Genomic DNA, 16456 nt, shown 5'->3' with positions numbered 1-16456 from the left:
GGCAGTCCACTGTTTTGAAACATCTGACTTACAAACGACTCCTACTTACAAACGGAGGGAGACAACAGGAAGTGAGAGAAAATCTACCCCTAGGAAGGGAAATTCTCTCCTGTGAGAGTTAATATGGAAAAAGGTGTCTCCACTGATGCTTTATCACCAATCCTTGTTTCGCTAATAACCCAAAATTTCCTAAATCCAATTGTCATTTGGACAGGAAGTGAGGTGAAATCTTCTGAACAGGGGCACAGACAGCAAAACAAATGTTACAGGGGTGATGATAACCCTTCCCTATGTTATCCAAAAAGCTTAAAAATAGATTTTTTGGCTGGAGCTACACTTACAAAATGTACCTGTTTCAAATTACAAACATATTCAACTTAAGAACAAACCTACAGTCCCTATCTTGTTTGTAACCCGGGGACAGCCTGTATACTGCTGCTGTTAAGAGTATATAGGGCCACACCTTTTTTTTTTTTAATTTGGGTGCAGGGTTCTCCTTAATATCCATACCAGATGCAAAGGGCCTGGTAATGGGCTGGCGGAGGGGGGGGGGGCAACATTACATTACAGCCGCAAGCAGTTTTAAATGACTTTTATTCTTTAGAAATGTTATTTTGCTGCAGGGACTGTTCTAAACACGGGAAAAATGCGCCACTTTACAGACATACTATAGGCATGAAATTTAAAGGAATATTTCATTTTTTTTGTTTCACTTTATGCATTATTAAAATCACTGCTCCCGAAAAAACAGCCGTTTTTAAAACTTTTTTTGCATTGATACATGTCCCCTGGGGCAGGACCCAGGTCCCCAAACACTTTTTATGACAATAACTTGCATATTAGCCTTTAAAATTAGCACTTTTGATTTTTCACGCTCGAGTCCCATAGATTTTAACGGTGTTTGCACAAACTTTTTTGTCTGTTCGCATGTTCTGCCGCAAACCGAACCAGGGGGTGTTCGGCTCATCCCTAATATTTAGCTCCTTTTTAACCTTTAGTTATGCCTATTAAGCCCAAATGAACTCTTTTCTCCCCTTCTCCCCTTAGCTATTATTTTTCTGGAGTTTTTTTTTTTGTCTATTTTTTATTGTCATTAATATTTTTTTGTTTTCATTCATTTTGTTCGTAACCTTTTTCAGTGATGTATAACAAGAAAAAGGATAAATTGAAAAAAAGCTATTTATTTCATTTGGAATTCACTTTATCATACTTTGTACAAAAAAACATACTTTAAAGATTTTTTTAAATGGGGAAATGCAAGAATAAACATCATGCTTTTTCCATACAGTAAGGCTAGCATTGGTCAAATCATTTAAAAATATTACATTTTGTGTTCATAGAATCTATGGAAAATAAAATATTTTTGGTAAAACATTATTGTAATGGCACAATTATCACAAAAAAAAACATTCCCATAGTGGAAATGCAAAATTTGCTCAGGTCCTTAAGGGGTATACAGACGCAGGAGCTGAAGTGTTTAATAATAAGATACATGGATGAAAACATAAAATACTTCTACTATACAGGCTAAGCAGATGTGCATATAAAACCAAATAGTGCAGTACTAAATACTAATAAAAGCTAATAAAAGTGTGACTGCAGGCCATTCCTGGTGTAGTTTTTCTAATATACTTCTGGCAGGCAGGTTAATCAGTTAGCTGCAGTGCATTTAATATATATACAGACAGGCTCGTATATATATATATATCCACTGTATCCAGTTTAGCTATATCTGACTGCAGGCCGTTACTGATGTACTTTTTCTAATATACTTCAGGCGGTGTACATAGTACACAGTACTGTGCATCCATAGTGCAGTTGCTACTACTTTTCTGGTGGTGTACACAGTACACATATAGTTGTTATTACACTTCTGTTAGTGTACACAGTACCGTGTACTTTCCAGATGGTGTACACAGTACACAATACATACAGTGCACCCATAGTTGCTATTAGACTTCTGGTGGCGTACACAATACCATTTACCCCTAGTGCAGTTGCTACTACTTTTCTGGTGGTGTACACAATACAGTACACCCATAGCTGTTATTACACTTCTGTTGGTGTACACAGTACCGTGCACCCCTAGTGCAGTTGCTACTACTTTCCTGATGGTGTACACAGTACACAATACATACAGTGCACCCATAGTTGCTATTAGACTTCTGGTGGTGTACACAATACCATTTACCCCTAGTGCAGTTGCTACTACTTTTCTGGTGGTGTACACAGTACACAATACATACGGTGCACCCATAGTTGTTATTACACTTCTGTTGGTGTACACAGTACCGTGAACCCCTAGGGCAGTTGCTACTACTTTTCTAGTGGTGTACACAGTATACAATACATACAGTGCACCCATAGTTGTTATTAAACTTCTCTAAACTTCTTACAGGCCACTAAAAGAGGGCAAGCAAGCTCTGTGTCTACAGTCGACAGTGCTGGTCGTGGACACAGTGCATCCTCAGCACATGGCCGTGGGGCACGTTTGTCCTTTTTTTCTGCAGTTGGCCGTGTTATTGAGCCACAACATGCAGAAGAGTTGGTGGAATGGATAACAAAGCCGTCCTCATCCTCCTCATCCTCTGTCACCCAGGCTCAGAGTAGTTTGCCTGCCAATGCAGCTGCCAAAGCGGCCTATTCCATCAGCTCCATGTCAACAGTCACTCCTTCCCCAGCCCCATCATCATGCATGGAGGAGTCCCCCAAACTATTCGACCACAGTGTCGGGTATATGCTGCAGGAGGATCCGCAGCGATTTGAAGGCTCCGATGATGGTACACAGGTTGAGGAAGGGAGTAACGTGAGCCTAGAGAGAGGGGGTGCCCAAGAGGATTCAAGAAACTGGAAGTCATGTTCCCCCAGCTGCAACATACTGCCAAGTTTGCTCCAGTGACGAGGAGGGAGGGGATGATGAGGTCACTGACTCTACTTTGGCAACAGCACTTAAAAGACCCACATCAAAGAACAAGGTGGACCTCTCCTTGCTCTTCATCAGCTGGGATTTCCAACCCCACTATACCTCCAGTCCTCTCAGAAACCTTCACTGAGAGGAATGAAGGTATAGAAATAGGTGTCCCAAGTACTTTCAGCCAATCTGCTAGTGGTACACCAACTTCGGATTTTAGCAGGCAAATTTCCCTACCCCAGTTGCTAAACCGTCAAAAGAGATTTGGTCCCAGCCATCCATATGCTCAGCGTCTGAATGCTAGCTTGGCCAAATTGCTAGCACTGCAACTGCTGCCTTTTCAGCTGATAGACTCTGCCCCTTTTGTGAATTTGTGGAATGTGCGGTACCTCAGTGGCAGGTTCCCAAATTTCTTTTCACGGAAGGCCATTCCGGCTCTCTACCAGCATGTGGAAGGCAATGTCTTGGCCTCGTTGGACAGGGCGGTCAGCAGTAAGGTGCATATTACTGCTGACTCATGGTCCAGCAGGCATGGACAGGGACATTACCTTTCTTTCACGGTGCACTGGGTAACTCTGCTGGCAGCTGGGAAGGATGCAGGACAGGGTTCAGTATTCTTGGAGCTTGTTCCGCCACCACGCCTCCAAAATGCTAGTGGTGATTCTGCCTCAGCTCTCTCCTCCACCCCCTCCTCTTCTTCCTCTATGCTTCAGCCAGGAATGGTTGTATGCGGCAATGGAAGCAACCTCCTCTACGCCCTCTGACAGGGACACTTGACCCATCTTCCCTGTTTGGCTCATGTCCTGAATTTGGTGGTGCAGCAGTTCTTGAGCAGGTACCCTGGCTTACAGGATCTCCTGAGGCAGGCCAGGAAAGTCTGTGGTCATTTCCGCCGGTCATATAATGGCAGTGCTCAGCTGGCTGACATTCAAAGAGAATGCAACCTGCCCAAGAACCGCCTCATTTGTGACCGCCTTTTTTGTCTGTTCGCATGTTCTGCCGCAAACCGAACCAGGGGGGTGTTCGGCTCATCCCTAATATTTAGCTCCTTTTTAACCTTTAGTTATGCCTATTAAGCCCAAATGAACTCTTTTCTCCCCTTCTCCCCTTAGCTATTATTTTTCTGGAGTTTTTTTTATTTGTCTATTTTTTATTATCATTAATATTTTTTTGTTTTCATTCATTTTGTTCGTAACCTTTTTCAGTGATGTATAACAAGAAAAAGGATAAATTGAAAAAAAGCTATTTATTTCATTTGGAATTCACTTTACCATACTTTGTACAAAAAAACATACTTTAAAGATTTTTTTAAATGGGGAAATGCAAGAATAAACATCATGCTTTTTCCATACAGTAAGGCTAGCATTGGTCAAATCATTTAAAAATATTACATTTTGTGTTCATAGAATCTATGGAAAATAAAATATTTTTGGTAAAACATTATTGTAATGGCACAATTATCACAAAAAAAAACATTCCCATAGTGGAAATGCAAAATTTGCTCAGGTCCTTAAGGGGTATACAGACGCAGGAGCTGAAGTGTTTAATAATAAGATACATGGATAAAAACATAAAATACTTCTACTATACAGGCTAAGCAGATGTGCATATAAAACCAAATAGTGCAGTACTAAATACTAATAAAAGCTAATAAAAGTGTGAAGTAGAATTAATAGTAACGACACACAAGCATTACACTTGGGATGAGCCGAACACCCCCCCCACCCCGGTTTGGTTCGCGGCAGAACATGTGAACAGACCAAAAATGAGTGCGAACACGTGAACTCCGTTAAAGTCTATGGGACTCGAATGTGAAAAATCGAACGTGCTAATTTTAAAGGCTAATATGCAATGTAATTGTCATAAAAAGTGTTTGGGGACCTGGGTCCTGCCCCAGGGGACATGTATCAATGCAAAAAAAAGTTTTAAAAACGGCTGTTTTTTCGGGAGCAGTGATTTTAATAATGCTTAAAGTGAAACAATAAAAATGAAATATTTCTTTAAATATCATGCCTGGGGGGTGACTATAGTATGCCTGTAAAGTGGCGCAGTTTTCCCATGTTTAGCACAATACCACAGCAAAATTACATTTCTAAAGGAAAAAAAGTAATTTAAAACTCTTTGCGGCTATAATGTAATGTTGCCCCCCCCACCTCATTGGAGATGTGCCTCCTCCTCCTCTCTTCTATCAGGCACCCAAGTTGAGTCAGTGACCTCATCATCCCCTCCCTCGTCACTGGAGCAAACTTGGCAGTATGCTGCAGCTGGGGGAACATGACTGCCAGTTTCTTGACCTTCTTGGGCACCCCCTCTCTCTAGGCTCACGTTACTCCCTTCCTCAACCTGGGTGCCATCATTGGAGCCTTCAAATCGCTGCACAACCTCCTGTAGCATGTACCTGACACTGTGGTTGAATAGTTCGGGGGACTCCTCCCTGCATGATGGTGGGGCTAGGGAAGGAGTGACTGTTGACATGGAGCTGATGGAATAGGCCGCTTTGGCAGCTGCATTGGCAGGCAAACTACTCTGAGCCTGGGTGAGAGAGGATGGGGAGGATGAGGACGGCTTTGTTATCCATTCCACCAACTCTTCTGCATGTTGTAGCTCAATAACACAGCCAGCTGCAGGAAAAAAGGACAAGCGTGCCCCATGGCCACGTGCTGAGGATGCACCATGTCCAGGACCAGCACTGTCGACTGTAGACACAGAGCCTGCTTACCCTCTTTTAGTGGCCTGTGAGTGTCTGCCTCTCCTTGGTGGCCTTCCGGACATGCTGTAAATTTTGTTTAGCAAAAAAACACCACACTGTATTGTGTACTGTGTACACTACCAGGAAAGTAGTAGCAACTGCACTAGGGGTGCACAGTACTGTGTACACAAACAGAAGTTTAATAACAACTATGGGTGCACTGTATGTATTATGTACACCACCAGAAAAGTAGTAGCAACTACACTATGGGTGCATGGTACTGTGTACACCAACAGAAGTATAATAACAATTATGGGTACACTGTATGTATTGTGTACACCACCAGGAAAGTAGTAGCAACTGCACTAGGGGTGCACGGTACTGTGTACACCAACAGAAGTTTAATAACAACTATGGGTGCACTGTATGTATTGTGCACACCACCAGGAAAGTAGTAGCAACTGCACTAGGGGTGTACGGCACTGTGTACACCACAGAAGTTTAATAACAACTATGGGTGCACTATATGTATTGTGTACACCACCAGAAAAGTAGTAGCAACTGCACTATGGGTGCACGGTACTGTGTACACCAACAGAAGTATAATAACAACTATAGGTACACTGTATGCATTGTGTACACCACCCGGAAAGTAGTAGCAACTGCAGTAGGGGTGTACGACACTGTGTACACCAACAGAAGTTTAATAACAACTATGGGTGCACTGTATGTATTGTGCACACCACCAGAAAAGTAGTAGCAACTGCCCTAGGGGAGCACGGTACTGTGTACACCAACAGAAATTTAATAACACCTATGGGTGCACTGTATGTATTGTGTACACCACCAGGAAAGTAGTAGCAACTGCACAAGGGGTGCACGGTACTGTGTACACCAACAGAAGTATAATAACAACTATGGGTGCACTGTATGTATTGTGTACACCACCAGGAAAGTAGTAGCAACTGCACTAGGGGTGCACGGTACTGTGTACACCAACAGAAGTGTAATAACAACTATGGGTGCACGGTATGTATTGTGTACACAGCTAACTGAATAACCTGCCTGCCAGAAGTATATTAGAAACAGTACGCCAGGAACGGCCTGCAGTGAGATATAGCTAAACTGTATGCAGTGGATATATATATACAAGACTATCTCTACATATATATATATATATATATATATATATATTAAATACACTGCAGCTAACTGAATAACCTGCCTGCCTGAAGTATATTAGAAACAGTACACCAGGAACGGACTGCAGTCAGATCTAGCTAAACTGGATACAGTTGATGTATATATATATATATATATATATATATATATATATATATATATATATATATACGAGACTATCTGTATATATATATATATATATATATATATTAAATACACTGCAGTTAACTGAATAATCTGCCTGCCTGTCTGCTCAATCTAAATGACACTCTCTCTCCGTCCACGTCAACAACACACTACACAAGGCTGACTTATACAGTGTGGGGCGTGGACTTAGTACCCCTGAGCCATGTTTGACAAAAGGCACCCTACCTTTGGCCAATTATGGCTCTCTTAGCTGAGGGCGCTGTGATTAGCCAAAGCATACAGGTCATGGTGCATGCTCTGGCCAATCATCATACAGCAATGCACTGTGCTCTTGCAGTGCATTATGGGCCATTACGCGCCGCTCGAATTTGGCGTGAATGGCCCATAATGTTCGGTTTTCTACGAACGGGCAAACAGCCAATGTTCGAGTCAAATTCATGTTTGACCCGAACAGAAAGCTCATCCCTACATTACACATAATTTACTAAAAATAGATAGCATACACTTAAACCATCAGTACACGTGTAAATTGTAACAATCTGTGCGATATTGTTCTTCACATAACAAACTTAAGTGTCCATGAAAACAATCATAGTGAACCACTGATATTTAGTCAGGCATACCCTCTTCCATTTGTGACCAATCTTGGTGAAAATTAAAACATCCAAAAAGCATGTATTTAGCCATTGGCTAAACATCGGTGATTAACAATGATTGTTTTCCCATAGTGAAAGATATTTAAAAATGTATACAGCATGCAAAAAATCTGCAATGCACCAATAAAACCTTGATGTGTACGAAATCAAATAGCACCACCATATCTCGTGATATCATTAGATCGTTATGACTATAATTTCAGGAAAGGCTCTGTCCTATGTGAACAAGAATTACTTTTCTGATGCCAGTGGGAATAGAGGATCAGCTCCAAATGTGGCTGTAGTTCTTGTTGATGGATGGCCAACAGATAAAGTGGAAGAAGCCTCTCGTCTTGCTCGGGAATCGGGAATAAATATTTTTTTTGTGACAATTGAAGGTGCAGACGACAATGAAAAGTCTAGTGTTGTGGAACCAAACTTTGTAGAGAAGGTAATTTAAACTTTTATATTTATATGTGTAGATCTAAAATGAACCACACAGCAGAGAAAGTATGAAAAAATATACTGTATCTCTGTCTGTCATTAACTTATATTAACTAATAAATATAATGTTCATGGGTCAATTCATTTAATAAAACTTTTTGCATTCATAAATGTTTAAAATTATATATACTTTTACTATTCTATATTTTTTATATATTTTTATATTTTAAATATAAAAATGCTTGTTTTCTTGATAAACGTTTATTATATGAAACAAAAAAAGGCAAACACCTGGCACTTAAATTAAACTATAATAAATTGGCTAAATGAAGAAACTGATAAAATGAACTACTAAAGAAAAGGTATACTCACAGTTGGAAGTAGGAGAAAGGACGAATGCAAGTGGATGATCATATACTGTTATTTCAGCAGTGGCGGCCTGTCCATTAGGGGCGCAGGGGTGTCGCCCCCTAATACATGCGTCTGGCCCCTAATTTACATGCAGGGTGCCAGATGCATGGATTCCAATGTTTTTTTTGTTTGTTTTTTTTTTAGAAGCACATGATTAGAGCCAGAGGCTCTAATTGGCTTCAAAAAGGGTGAGCTCGGGGGAAAGAGCACTGTGCCCCCGAGCCCACCCAGTATTGTGACATTAGCAAATTAATATTCGCTAATGTCTTCTGTTGCTTCTCCCGGTCAATCAGGAAGCTGGTCTCGTTTGGGAGTCCTAAGACCCGATTGGCCGCAAGTCCTAACTCCTTACTGGCCAGGAGGAGAAGCGATCGCCGGGACTCGGGAGGAAACGCGGGGGGAGCCCCCACCTGCATGGGGTAAGTGCAGAGGATGACAGGGGGCCTGGCATGCCACAGGCGATCGATTGAGCGACGGGGGAGTGGCAATCGATTGAGTGAGAGCCACTTGGTTTATGTGGTTGGCAGGCTGCGGGGGGGGTGACTGGCTGGCTGGGGGGGTCAAGAAAATTGAGCACCAGCCGCCACTGTATTTCAGTTTGTTGATCTGTCCATGTATGGAGTGGAGGCTGTACTGAATAACTCAGGTAGATGATGACACTTGAGGGATTCAGTGCAATCTCCACCCCATACATGTACAGATCAGCAAACCAACATATACTGTATGATCTCCTACTTGCATTTGTCCTTTCTCCAGCTTCCAACTGGTGTAAGTGTACCTTTGTTTTATTACTTAAAGTGGTTCTAAAGACAGGATATTTTTAACTTAATGCATTCAATTCATTAACCACTTCAGCCCCGGAAGATTTGGCTGCTCAATGACTGGGGCCATTCTGCACTGCGTCGCTTTAACTGACATTTGTGCAAATCGTGGGACGTTGTACCCAAACAAAATTGATGTCCTTTTTTCTCCACAAATAGAGCTTTCTTTTGGTGGTATTTGATGGCCTATGTGGAGCGACAATTTTGAAAAAAACACAATGTCTTTTACTTTTTGCTATAATAAATATCCCACATTTTTTATAAAAAAAAAAAAATTTTTTCCTCAGTTTAGACCAATATGTATTCTTCTACATATTTTTGGTAAAAAAAATCGTTATAAGCATATATTGATTGGTTTGCGCAAAAGTTATAGTGTCTACAAAATAGGGGATAGATTTATGGCATTTTTATTATTATTTTTTTTTTACTAGTAATGGCGGCGATCTGCGACCTTATGGTGGACACATCGGACACTTTTTTGAAATCATTGACAATTATACAGCGATCAGTGCTATAAAAATGCACTGATTACTGTATAAATGTTACTGGCAGGAAAGGGGTTAACACTAGGGGGTGATCAAGGGGTTAACTGTGTTCCCTGTGTATGTTTCTAACTGTGGGGGGATGGGACTGTTTAGGAGGAGAGAGAGATCGGTGTTCAAACATAGTATGAACACACGATCTATCTCCTCTCCCCTGAAAGAATCGGGATCTGTGTGTTTACACACACAGATCCCGGTTCTCGCCCTGTCACGAGCAATTGCGGGAGCCCGACGGTCATCACAGCCGCCGGGCACTCACATCGGCTCCGTGTACACGTTGCGTGCCATTCTACTGCAGTAAAACTGCTTCGGCTGGTCGGCAAGAGGTTAAAGTAGCAAGTCCCTGAATTTGTTTCAACCCCCCTTACCTCCCTTTATACTTACCTGAGTCCTATCTCGAGATTCGACTTTTTTCGTCGAATCCGGTCCGGGTTTTCCTTTCCCAACTCCAGTCTGGTTTTTTTCGTCAAATCCGGTCCGGGTTTTCCTTTCCCAACTCCAGTCCGGTTTTTTTGGTAAATCCGGTCCGGGTTTTCCTTTCCCAACTCCAGTCCGGTTTATTTTCAAATCCGGCCCGGGTTTTCCTTTCCCAACTCCAGTCCGTTTTTTTGGTAAATCCGGTCTGGGTTTTCCTTTCCCAACTCCAGTCCGGTTTATTTTAAAAATCCGGTCCGGGTTTTCTTTTCCCAACTCCAGTCCGGTTTTTTAGTCGAATCCGGTCCAGGTTTTCTTTTCCCAACTCCAGTCCGTTTTTGGTAAATCCGGTCCGGGTTTTCCTTTCCCAACTCCAGTCCGGTTTTTTAGTCGAATCCAGTCCGGGTTTTCTTTTCCCAACTTCAGTCCGGTTTTTCGTCAAATCCGGTCCGGGTTTTCCTTTCCCAACTCCAGTCCGTTTTTTTTGGTAAATCCGGTCCGGGTTTTCCTTTCCCAACTCCAGTCCGGTTTTTTAGTCGAATCTGGTCCGGGTTTTCTTTTCCCAACTCCAGTCCGGTTTTTTCGTTAAATCCGGTCCGGGTCTTCCTGTCCCAACTCCAGTCCGGTTTATTTTAAATCCGGTCTGGGTTTTCTTTTCCTAACTCCAGTCCGTTTTTTTTCGTCGAATCCGGTCCGGGTTTTCCTTTCCCAACTCCAGTCCGTTTTTTTTGGTAAAGCCGATCTGGGTTTTCCTTTCCCAACTCCAGTCCGGTTTTTTCGTTAAATCCGGTCCGGGTCTTCCTTTCCCAACTCCAGTCCGTTTTTTTGGTAAATCCGGTCCGGGTTTTCCTGTCCCAACTCCAGTCCGTTTTTTTTGGTAAAGCCGATCCTTTCCCAACTCCAGTCCGGTTTTTTAGTCGAATCCGGTCCGGGTTTTCCTTTCCCAACTCCAGTCCGGTTTTTTAGTCGAATCTGGTCCGGGTTTTCCTTTCCCAACTCCAGTCCGTTTTTTTGGTAAATCCGGTCCGAGTTTTCCTTTCCCAACTCCAGTCCGGTTTTTTAGTCGAATCTGGTCCGGGTTTTCCTTTCCCAACTCCAGTCCGTTTTTTTGGTAAATCCGGTCCGAGTTTTCCTTTCCCAACTCCAGTCTGGTTTTTTAGTCGAATCCGGTCCGGGTTTTCCTTTCCCAACTCCAGTCCGGTTTTTTTGGTAAATCCGGTCCGGGTTTTCCTTTCCCAACTCCAGTCTGGTTTTTTAGTCGAATCCGGTCCGGGTTTTCGTTTCCCAACTCCAGTCCGTTTTTTTTGGTAAATCCGGTCCGGGTTTTCCTTTCCCAACTCCAGTCCGGTTTTTTTGGTAAATCGGGTCCGGGTTTTCCTTTCCCAACTCCAGTCTGGTTTTTTTGGTAAATCCGGTCCGGGTTTTCCTTTCCCAACTCCAGTCCGGTTTATTTTCAAATCCGGCCCGGGTTTTCCTTTCCCAACTCCAGTCCGTTTTTTTTGGTAAATCCGGTCTGGGTTTTCCTTTCCCAACTCCAGTCCGTTTTTTTAGTCGAATACGGTCCAGGTTTTCTTTTCCCAACTCCAGTCCGTTTTTGGTAAATCCGGTCCGGGTTTTCCTTTCCCAACTCCAGTCCGGTTTTTTAGTCGAATCCGGTCCGGGTTTTCCTTTCCCAAATCCAGTCCGGTTTTTTAGTCGAATCTGGTCCGGGTTTTCTTTTCCCAACTCCAGTCCGTTTTTTCGTCAAATCCGGTCCGGGTTTTCCTTTCCCAACTCCAGTCCATTTTTTTTCGTCGAATCCGGTCCGGGTTTTTTTTCCCAACTCCAGTCCGGTTTTTTCGTCAAATCCGGTCCGGGTTTTACTTTCCCAACTCCAGTCCGGTTTTCTAGTCGAATCTGGTCCGGGTTTTCTTTTCCCAACTCCAGTCCGTTTTTTTCGTCAAATCCGGTCCGGGTTTTCCTTTCCCAACTCCAGTCCGGTTTTTTTCGTCGAATCCGGTCCGGGTTTTTCTTTCCCAACTCCAGTCCGGTTTTTTAGTCGAATCCAGTCCAGGTTTTCTTTTCCCAACTCCAGTCCGGTTTAGTTTACACACACAGATCCCGGTTCTCGCCCTGTCACGAGCGATTGCGGGAGCCCGACGGTCATCGCGGCCGCCGGGCACTCACATCGGCTCCGTGTACACGTTGCATGCCATTCTACTGCAGTAAAACTGCTTCGGCTGGTCGGCAAGAGGTTAAAGTTAAAGTTAAGAGGTTAAACCCTCCTTACCTCCCTTTATACTTACCTGAGTCCTATCTCTAGGTTCGACTTTTTTCGTCGAATCCGGTCTGGGTTTTCCTTTCCCAACTCCAGTCCGGTTTTTTTGGTAAATCCGGTCCGGGTTTTCCTTTCCCAACTCCAGTCCGGTTTATTTTGAAATCCGGTCTGGGTTTTCCTTTCCCAACTCCAGTCCATTTTTTTTTGTCGAATCCGGTCCGGGTTTTTCTTTTCCAACTCCAGTCCGGTTTTTTAGTCGAATCCGGTCTGGGTTTTCCTTTCCCAACTCCAGTCCGTTTTTTTGGTAAATCCGGTCCGAGTTTTCCTTTCCCAACTCCAGTCCGGTTTTTTAGTCGAATCTGGTCCGGGTTTTCTTTTCCCAACTCCAGTCCGGTTTTTTCGTGAAATCCGGTCCGGGTTTTCCTTTCCCAACTCCAGTCCGTTTTTTTTGGTAAATCCGGTCCGGGTTTTCCTTTCCCAACTCCAGTCTGGTTTTTTAGTCGAATCCGGTCCGGGTTTTCTTTTCCCAACTCCAGTCCGTTTTTTTTTGGTAAATCCGGTCCGGGTTTTCCTTTCCCAACTCCAGTCCGGTTTTTTTGGTAAATCCGGTCCGGGTTTTCCTTTCCCAACTCCAGTCTGGTTTTTTTGGTAAATCCGGTCCGGGTTTTCCTTTCCCAACTCCAGTCCGGTTTATTTTCAAATCCGGCCCGGGTTTTCCTTTCCCAACTCCAGTCCGGTTTTTTGGTAAATCCGGTCTGGGTTTTCCTTTCCCAACTCCAGTCCGTTTTTTTAGTCGAATCCGGTCCAGGTTTTCTTTTCCCAACTCCAGTCCGTTTTTGGTAAATCCGGTCCGGGTTTTCCTTTCCCAACTCCAGTCCGGTTTTTTAGTCGAATCCGGTCCGGGTTTTCCTTTCCCAAATCCAGTCCGGTTTTTTAGTCGAATCTGGTCCGGGTTTTCTTTTCCCAACTCCAGTCGTTTTTTCGTCAAATCTGGTCCGGGTTTTCCTTTCTCAACTCCAGTCCATTTTTTTTTCGTCGAATCCGGTCCGGGTTTTTTTTTCCCAACTCCAGTCCGGTTTTTTCGTCTAATCCGGTCCGGGTTTTACTTTCCCAACTCCAGTCCGGTTTTCTAGTCGAATCTGGTCCGGGTTTTCTTTTCCCAACTCCAGTCCGTTTTTTTCGTCAAATCCGGTCCGGGTTTTCCTTTCCCAACTCCAGTCCGGTTTTTTTCGTCGAATCCGGTCCGGGTTTTTCTTTCCCAACTCCAGTCCGGTTTTTTAGTCGAATCCAGTCCAGGTTTAGTTTACACACACAGATCCCGGTTCTCGCCCTGTCACGAGCGATTGCGGGAGCCCGACGGTCATCGCGGCCGCCGGGCACTCACATCGGCTCCGTGTACACGTTGCGTGCCATTCTACTGCAGTAAAACTGCTTCGGCTGGTCGGCAAGAGGTTAAAGTAACAAGTCCCTGAATTTGTTTCAACCCTCCTTACCTCCCTTTATACTTACCTGAGTCCTATCTCTAGGTTCGACTTTTTTCGTCGAATCCGGTCTGGGTTTTCCTTTCCCAACTCCAGTCCGGTTTTTTTGGTAAATCTGGTCCGGGTTTTCCTTTCCCAACTCCAGTCCGGTTTATTTTGAAATCCGGTCTGGGTTTTCCTTTCCCAACTCCAGTCCGGTTTTATTTTAAATCCGGTCCGGGTTTTCTTTTCCCAACTCCAATCCGGTTTTTTAGTCGAATCCGGTCCGGGTTTTCTTTTCCCAACTCCAATCCGGTTTTTTAGTCGAATCCGGTCCGGGTTTTCCTTTCCCAACTCCAGTCCGGTTTTTTAGTCGAATCCGGTCCGGGTTTTCTTTTCCCAACTCCAGTCCGTTTTTTTTGGTAAATCCGGTCCGGGTTTTCCTTTTGCAACTCCAGTCCATTTTTTTAGTCGAATCCGGTTCGGGTTTTCTTTTCCCAACTCCAGTCCGTTTTTTTCGGCCAATCCGGTCCGGGTTTTCCTTTCCCAACTCCAGTCCATTTTTTTTTGTCGAATCCGGTCCGGGTTTTTCTTTTCCAACTCCAGTCCGGTTTTTTAGTCGAATCCGGTCTGGGTTTTCCTTTCCCAACTCCAGTCCGTTTTTTTGGTAAATCCGGTCCGAGTTTTCCTTTCCCAACTCCAGTCCGGTTTTTTAGTCGAATCTGGTCCGGGTTTTCTTTTCCCAACTCCAGTCCGGTTTTTTCGTGAAATCCGGTCCGGGTTTTCCTTTCCCAACTCCAGTCCGGTTTTTTTGGTAAATCCGGTCCGGGTTTTCCTTTCCCAACTCCAGTCTGGTTTTTTTAGTCGAATCCGGTCCGGGTTTTCTTTTCCCAACTCCAGTCCGTTTTTTTTTTTTGTAAATCCGGTCCGGGTTTTCCTTTCCCAACTCCAGTCCGGTTTTTTTAGTCGAATCCGGTCCGGGTTTTCTTTTCCCAACTCCAGTCCGTTTTTTTTTTTTGTAAATCCGGTCCGGGTTTTCCTTTCCCAACTCCAGTCCGGTTTTTTTGGTAAATCCGGTCCGGGTTTTCCTTTCCCAACTCCAGTCTGGTTTTTTTGGTAAATCCGGTCCGGGTTTTCCTTTCCCAACTCCAGTCCGGTTTATTTTCAAATCCGGCCCGGGTTTTCCTTTCCCAACTCCAGTCCGGTTTTTTTGGTAAATCCGGTCTGGGTTTTCCTTTCCCAACTCCAGTCCGTTTTTTTAGTCGAATCCGGTCCAGGTTTTCTTTTCCCAACTCCAGTCCGTTTTTGGTAAATCCGGTCCGGGTTTTCCTTTCCCAACTCCAGTCCGTTTTTTTAGTCGAATCCGGTCCGGGTTTTCCTTTCCCAAATCCAGTCCGGTTTTTTAGTCGAATCCGGTCCGGGTTTTCCTTTCCCAACTCCAGTCCATTTTTTTTTTCGTCGAATCCGGTCCGGGTTTTTTTTTCCCAACTCCAGTCCGGTTTTTTCGTCTAATCCGGTCCGGGTTTTACTTTCCCAACTCCAGTCCGGTTTTCTAGTCGAATCTGGTCCGGGTTTTCTTTTCCCAACTCCAGTCCGTTTTTTTCGTCAAATCCGGTCCGGGTTTTCCTTTCCCAACTCCAGTCCGGTTTTTTTCGTCGAATCCGGTCCGGGTTTTTCTTTCCCAACTCCAGTCCGGTTTTTTAGTCGAATCCAGTCCAGGTTTAGTTTACACACACAGATCCCGGTTCTCGCCCTGTCACGAGCGATTGCGGGAGCCCGACGGTCATCGCGGCCGCCGGGCACTCACATCGGCTCCGTGTACACGTTGCGTGCCATTCTACTGCAGTAAAACTGCTTCGGCTGGTCGGCAAGAGGTTAAAGTAACAAGTCCCTGAATTTGTTTCAACCCTCCTTACCTCCCTTTATACTTACCTGAGTCCTGTCTCTAGGTTCGACTTTTTTCGTCGAATCCGGTCTGGGTTTTCCTTTCCCAACTCCAGTCCGGTTTTTTTGGTAAATCTGGTCCGGGTTTTCCTTTCCCAACTCCAGTCCGGTTTATTTTGAAATCCGGTCTGGGTTTTCCTTTCCCAACTCCAGTCCGGTTTTATTTTAAATCCGGTCCGGGTTTTCTTTTCCCAACTCCAATCCGGTTTTTTAGTCGAATCCGGTCCGGGTTTTCTTTTCCCAACTCCAGTCCGGTTTTTTAGTTGAATCCGGTCCAGGTTTTCTTTTCCCAACTCCAGTCCGTTTTTGGTAAATCCGGTCCGGGTTTTCCTTTCCCAACTCCAGTCCGGTTTTTTAGTCGAATCCGGTCCGGGTTTTCTTTTCCCAACTCCAGTCCGGTTTTTCGTCAAATCCCGTCCGGGTTTTCCTTTCCCAACTCCAGTCCGTTTTTTTTGGTAAATCCGGTCCGGGTTTTCCTTTTCCAACTCCAGTCCATTTTTTTAGTCGAATCCGGTTCGGGTTTTCTTTTCCCAACTCCAGTCCGGTTTTTCCGGTCAATCCGGTCCGGGTTTTCCTTTCCCAACTCCAGTCCGTTTTTT

General features: G+C 44.1%; 1 protein-coding gene across 10 annotated transcripts in view; it reads left to right on the top strand.

The window, feature by feature from the left end:
• Positions 1 to 16456, top strand: part of VIT (vitrin) — a 232706-nt gene that overhangs the window by 203815 nt on the left and 12435 nt on the right. For all 10 annotated transcript variants that reach the window (XM_073627776.1, XM_073627772.1, XM_073627774.1 and 7 more), the window contains one exon: positions 7789 to 8015. In XM_073627776.1, the coding sequence (XP_073483877.1) occupies positions 7789 to 8015 (227 nt within the window). The remainder of the gene's footprint in view (positions 1 to 7788; positions 8016 to 16456) is intronic.

Source organism: Aquarana catesbeiana, linkage group LG04, assembly GCF_042186555.1.
Source record: "Aquarana catesbeiana isolate 2022-GZ linkage group LG04, ASM4218655v1, whole genome shotgun sequence".
In the NCBI taxonomy this organism is placed as follows: Eukaryota; Metazoa; Chordata; class Amphibia; order Anura; family Ranidae; genus Aquarana; species Aquarana catesbeiana.
The sequence above is the reverse complement of the archived record's forward strand: the minus strand, read 5'-3'. Positions and strand labels throughout refer to the sequence as shown.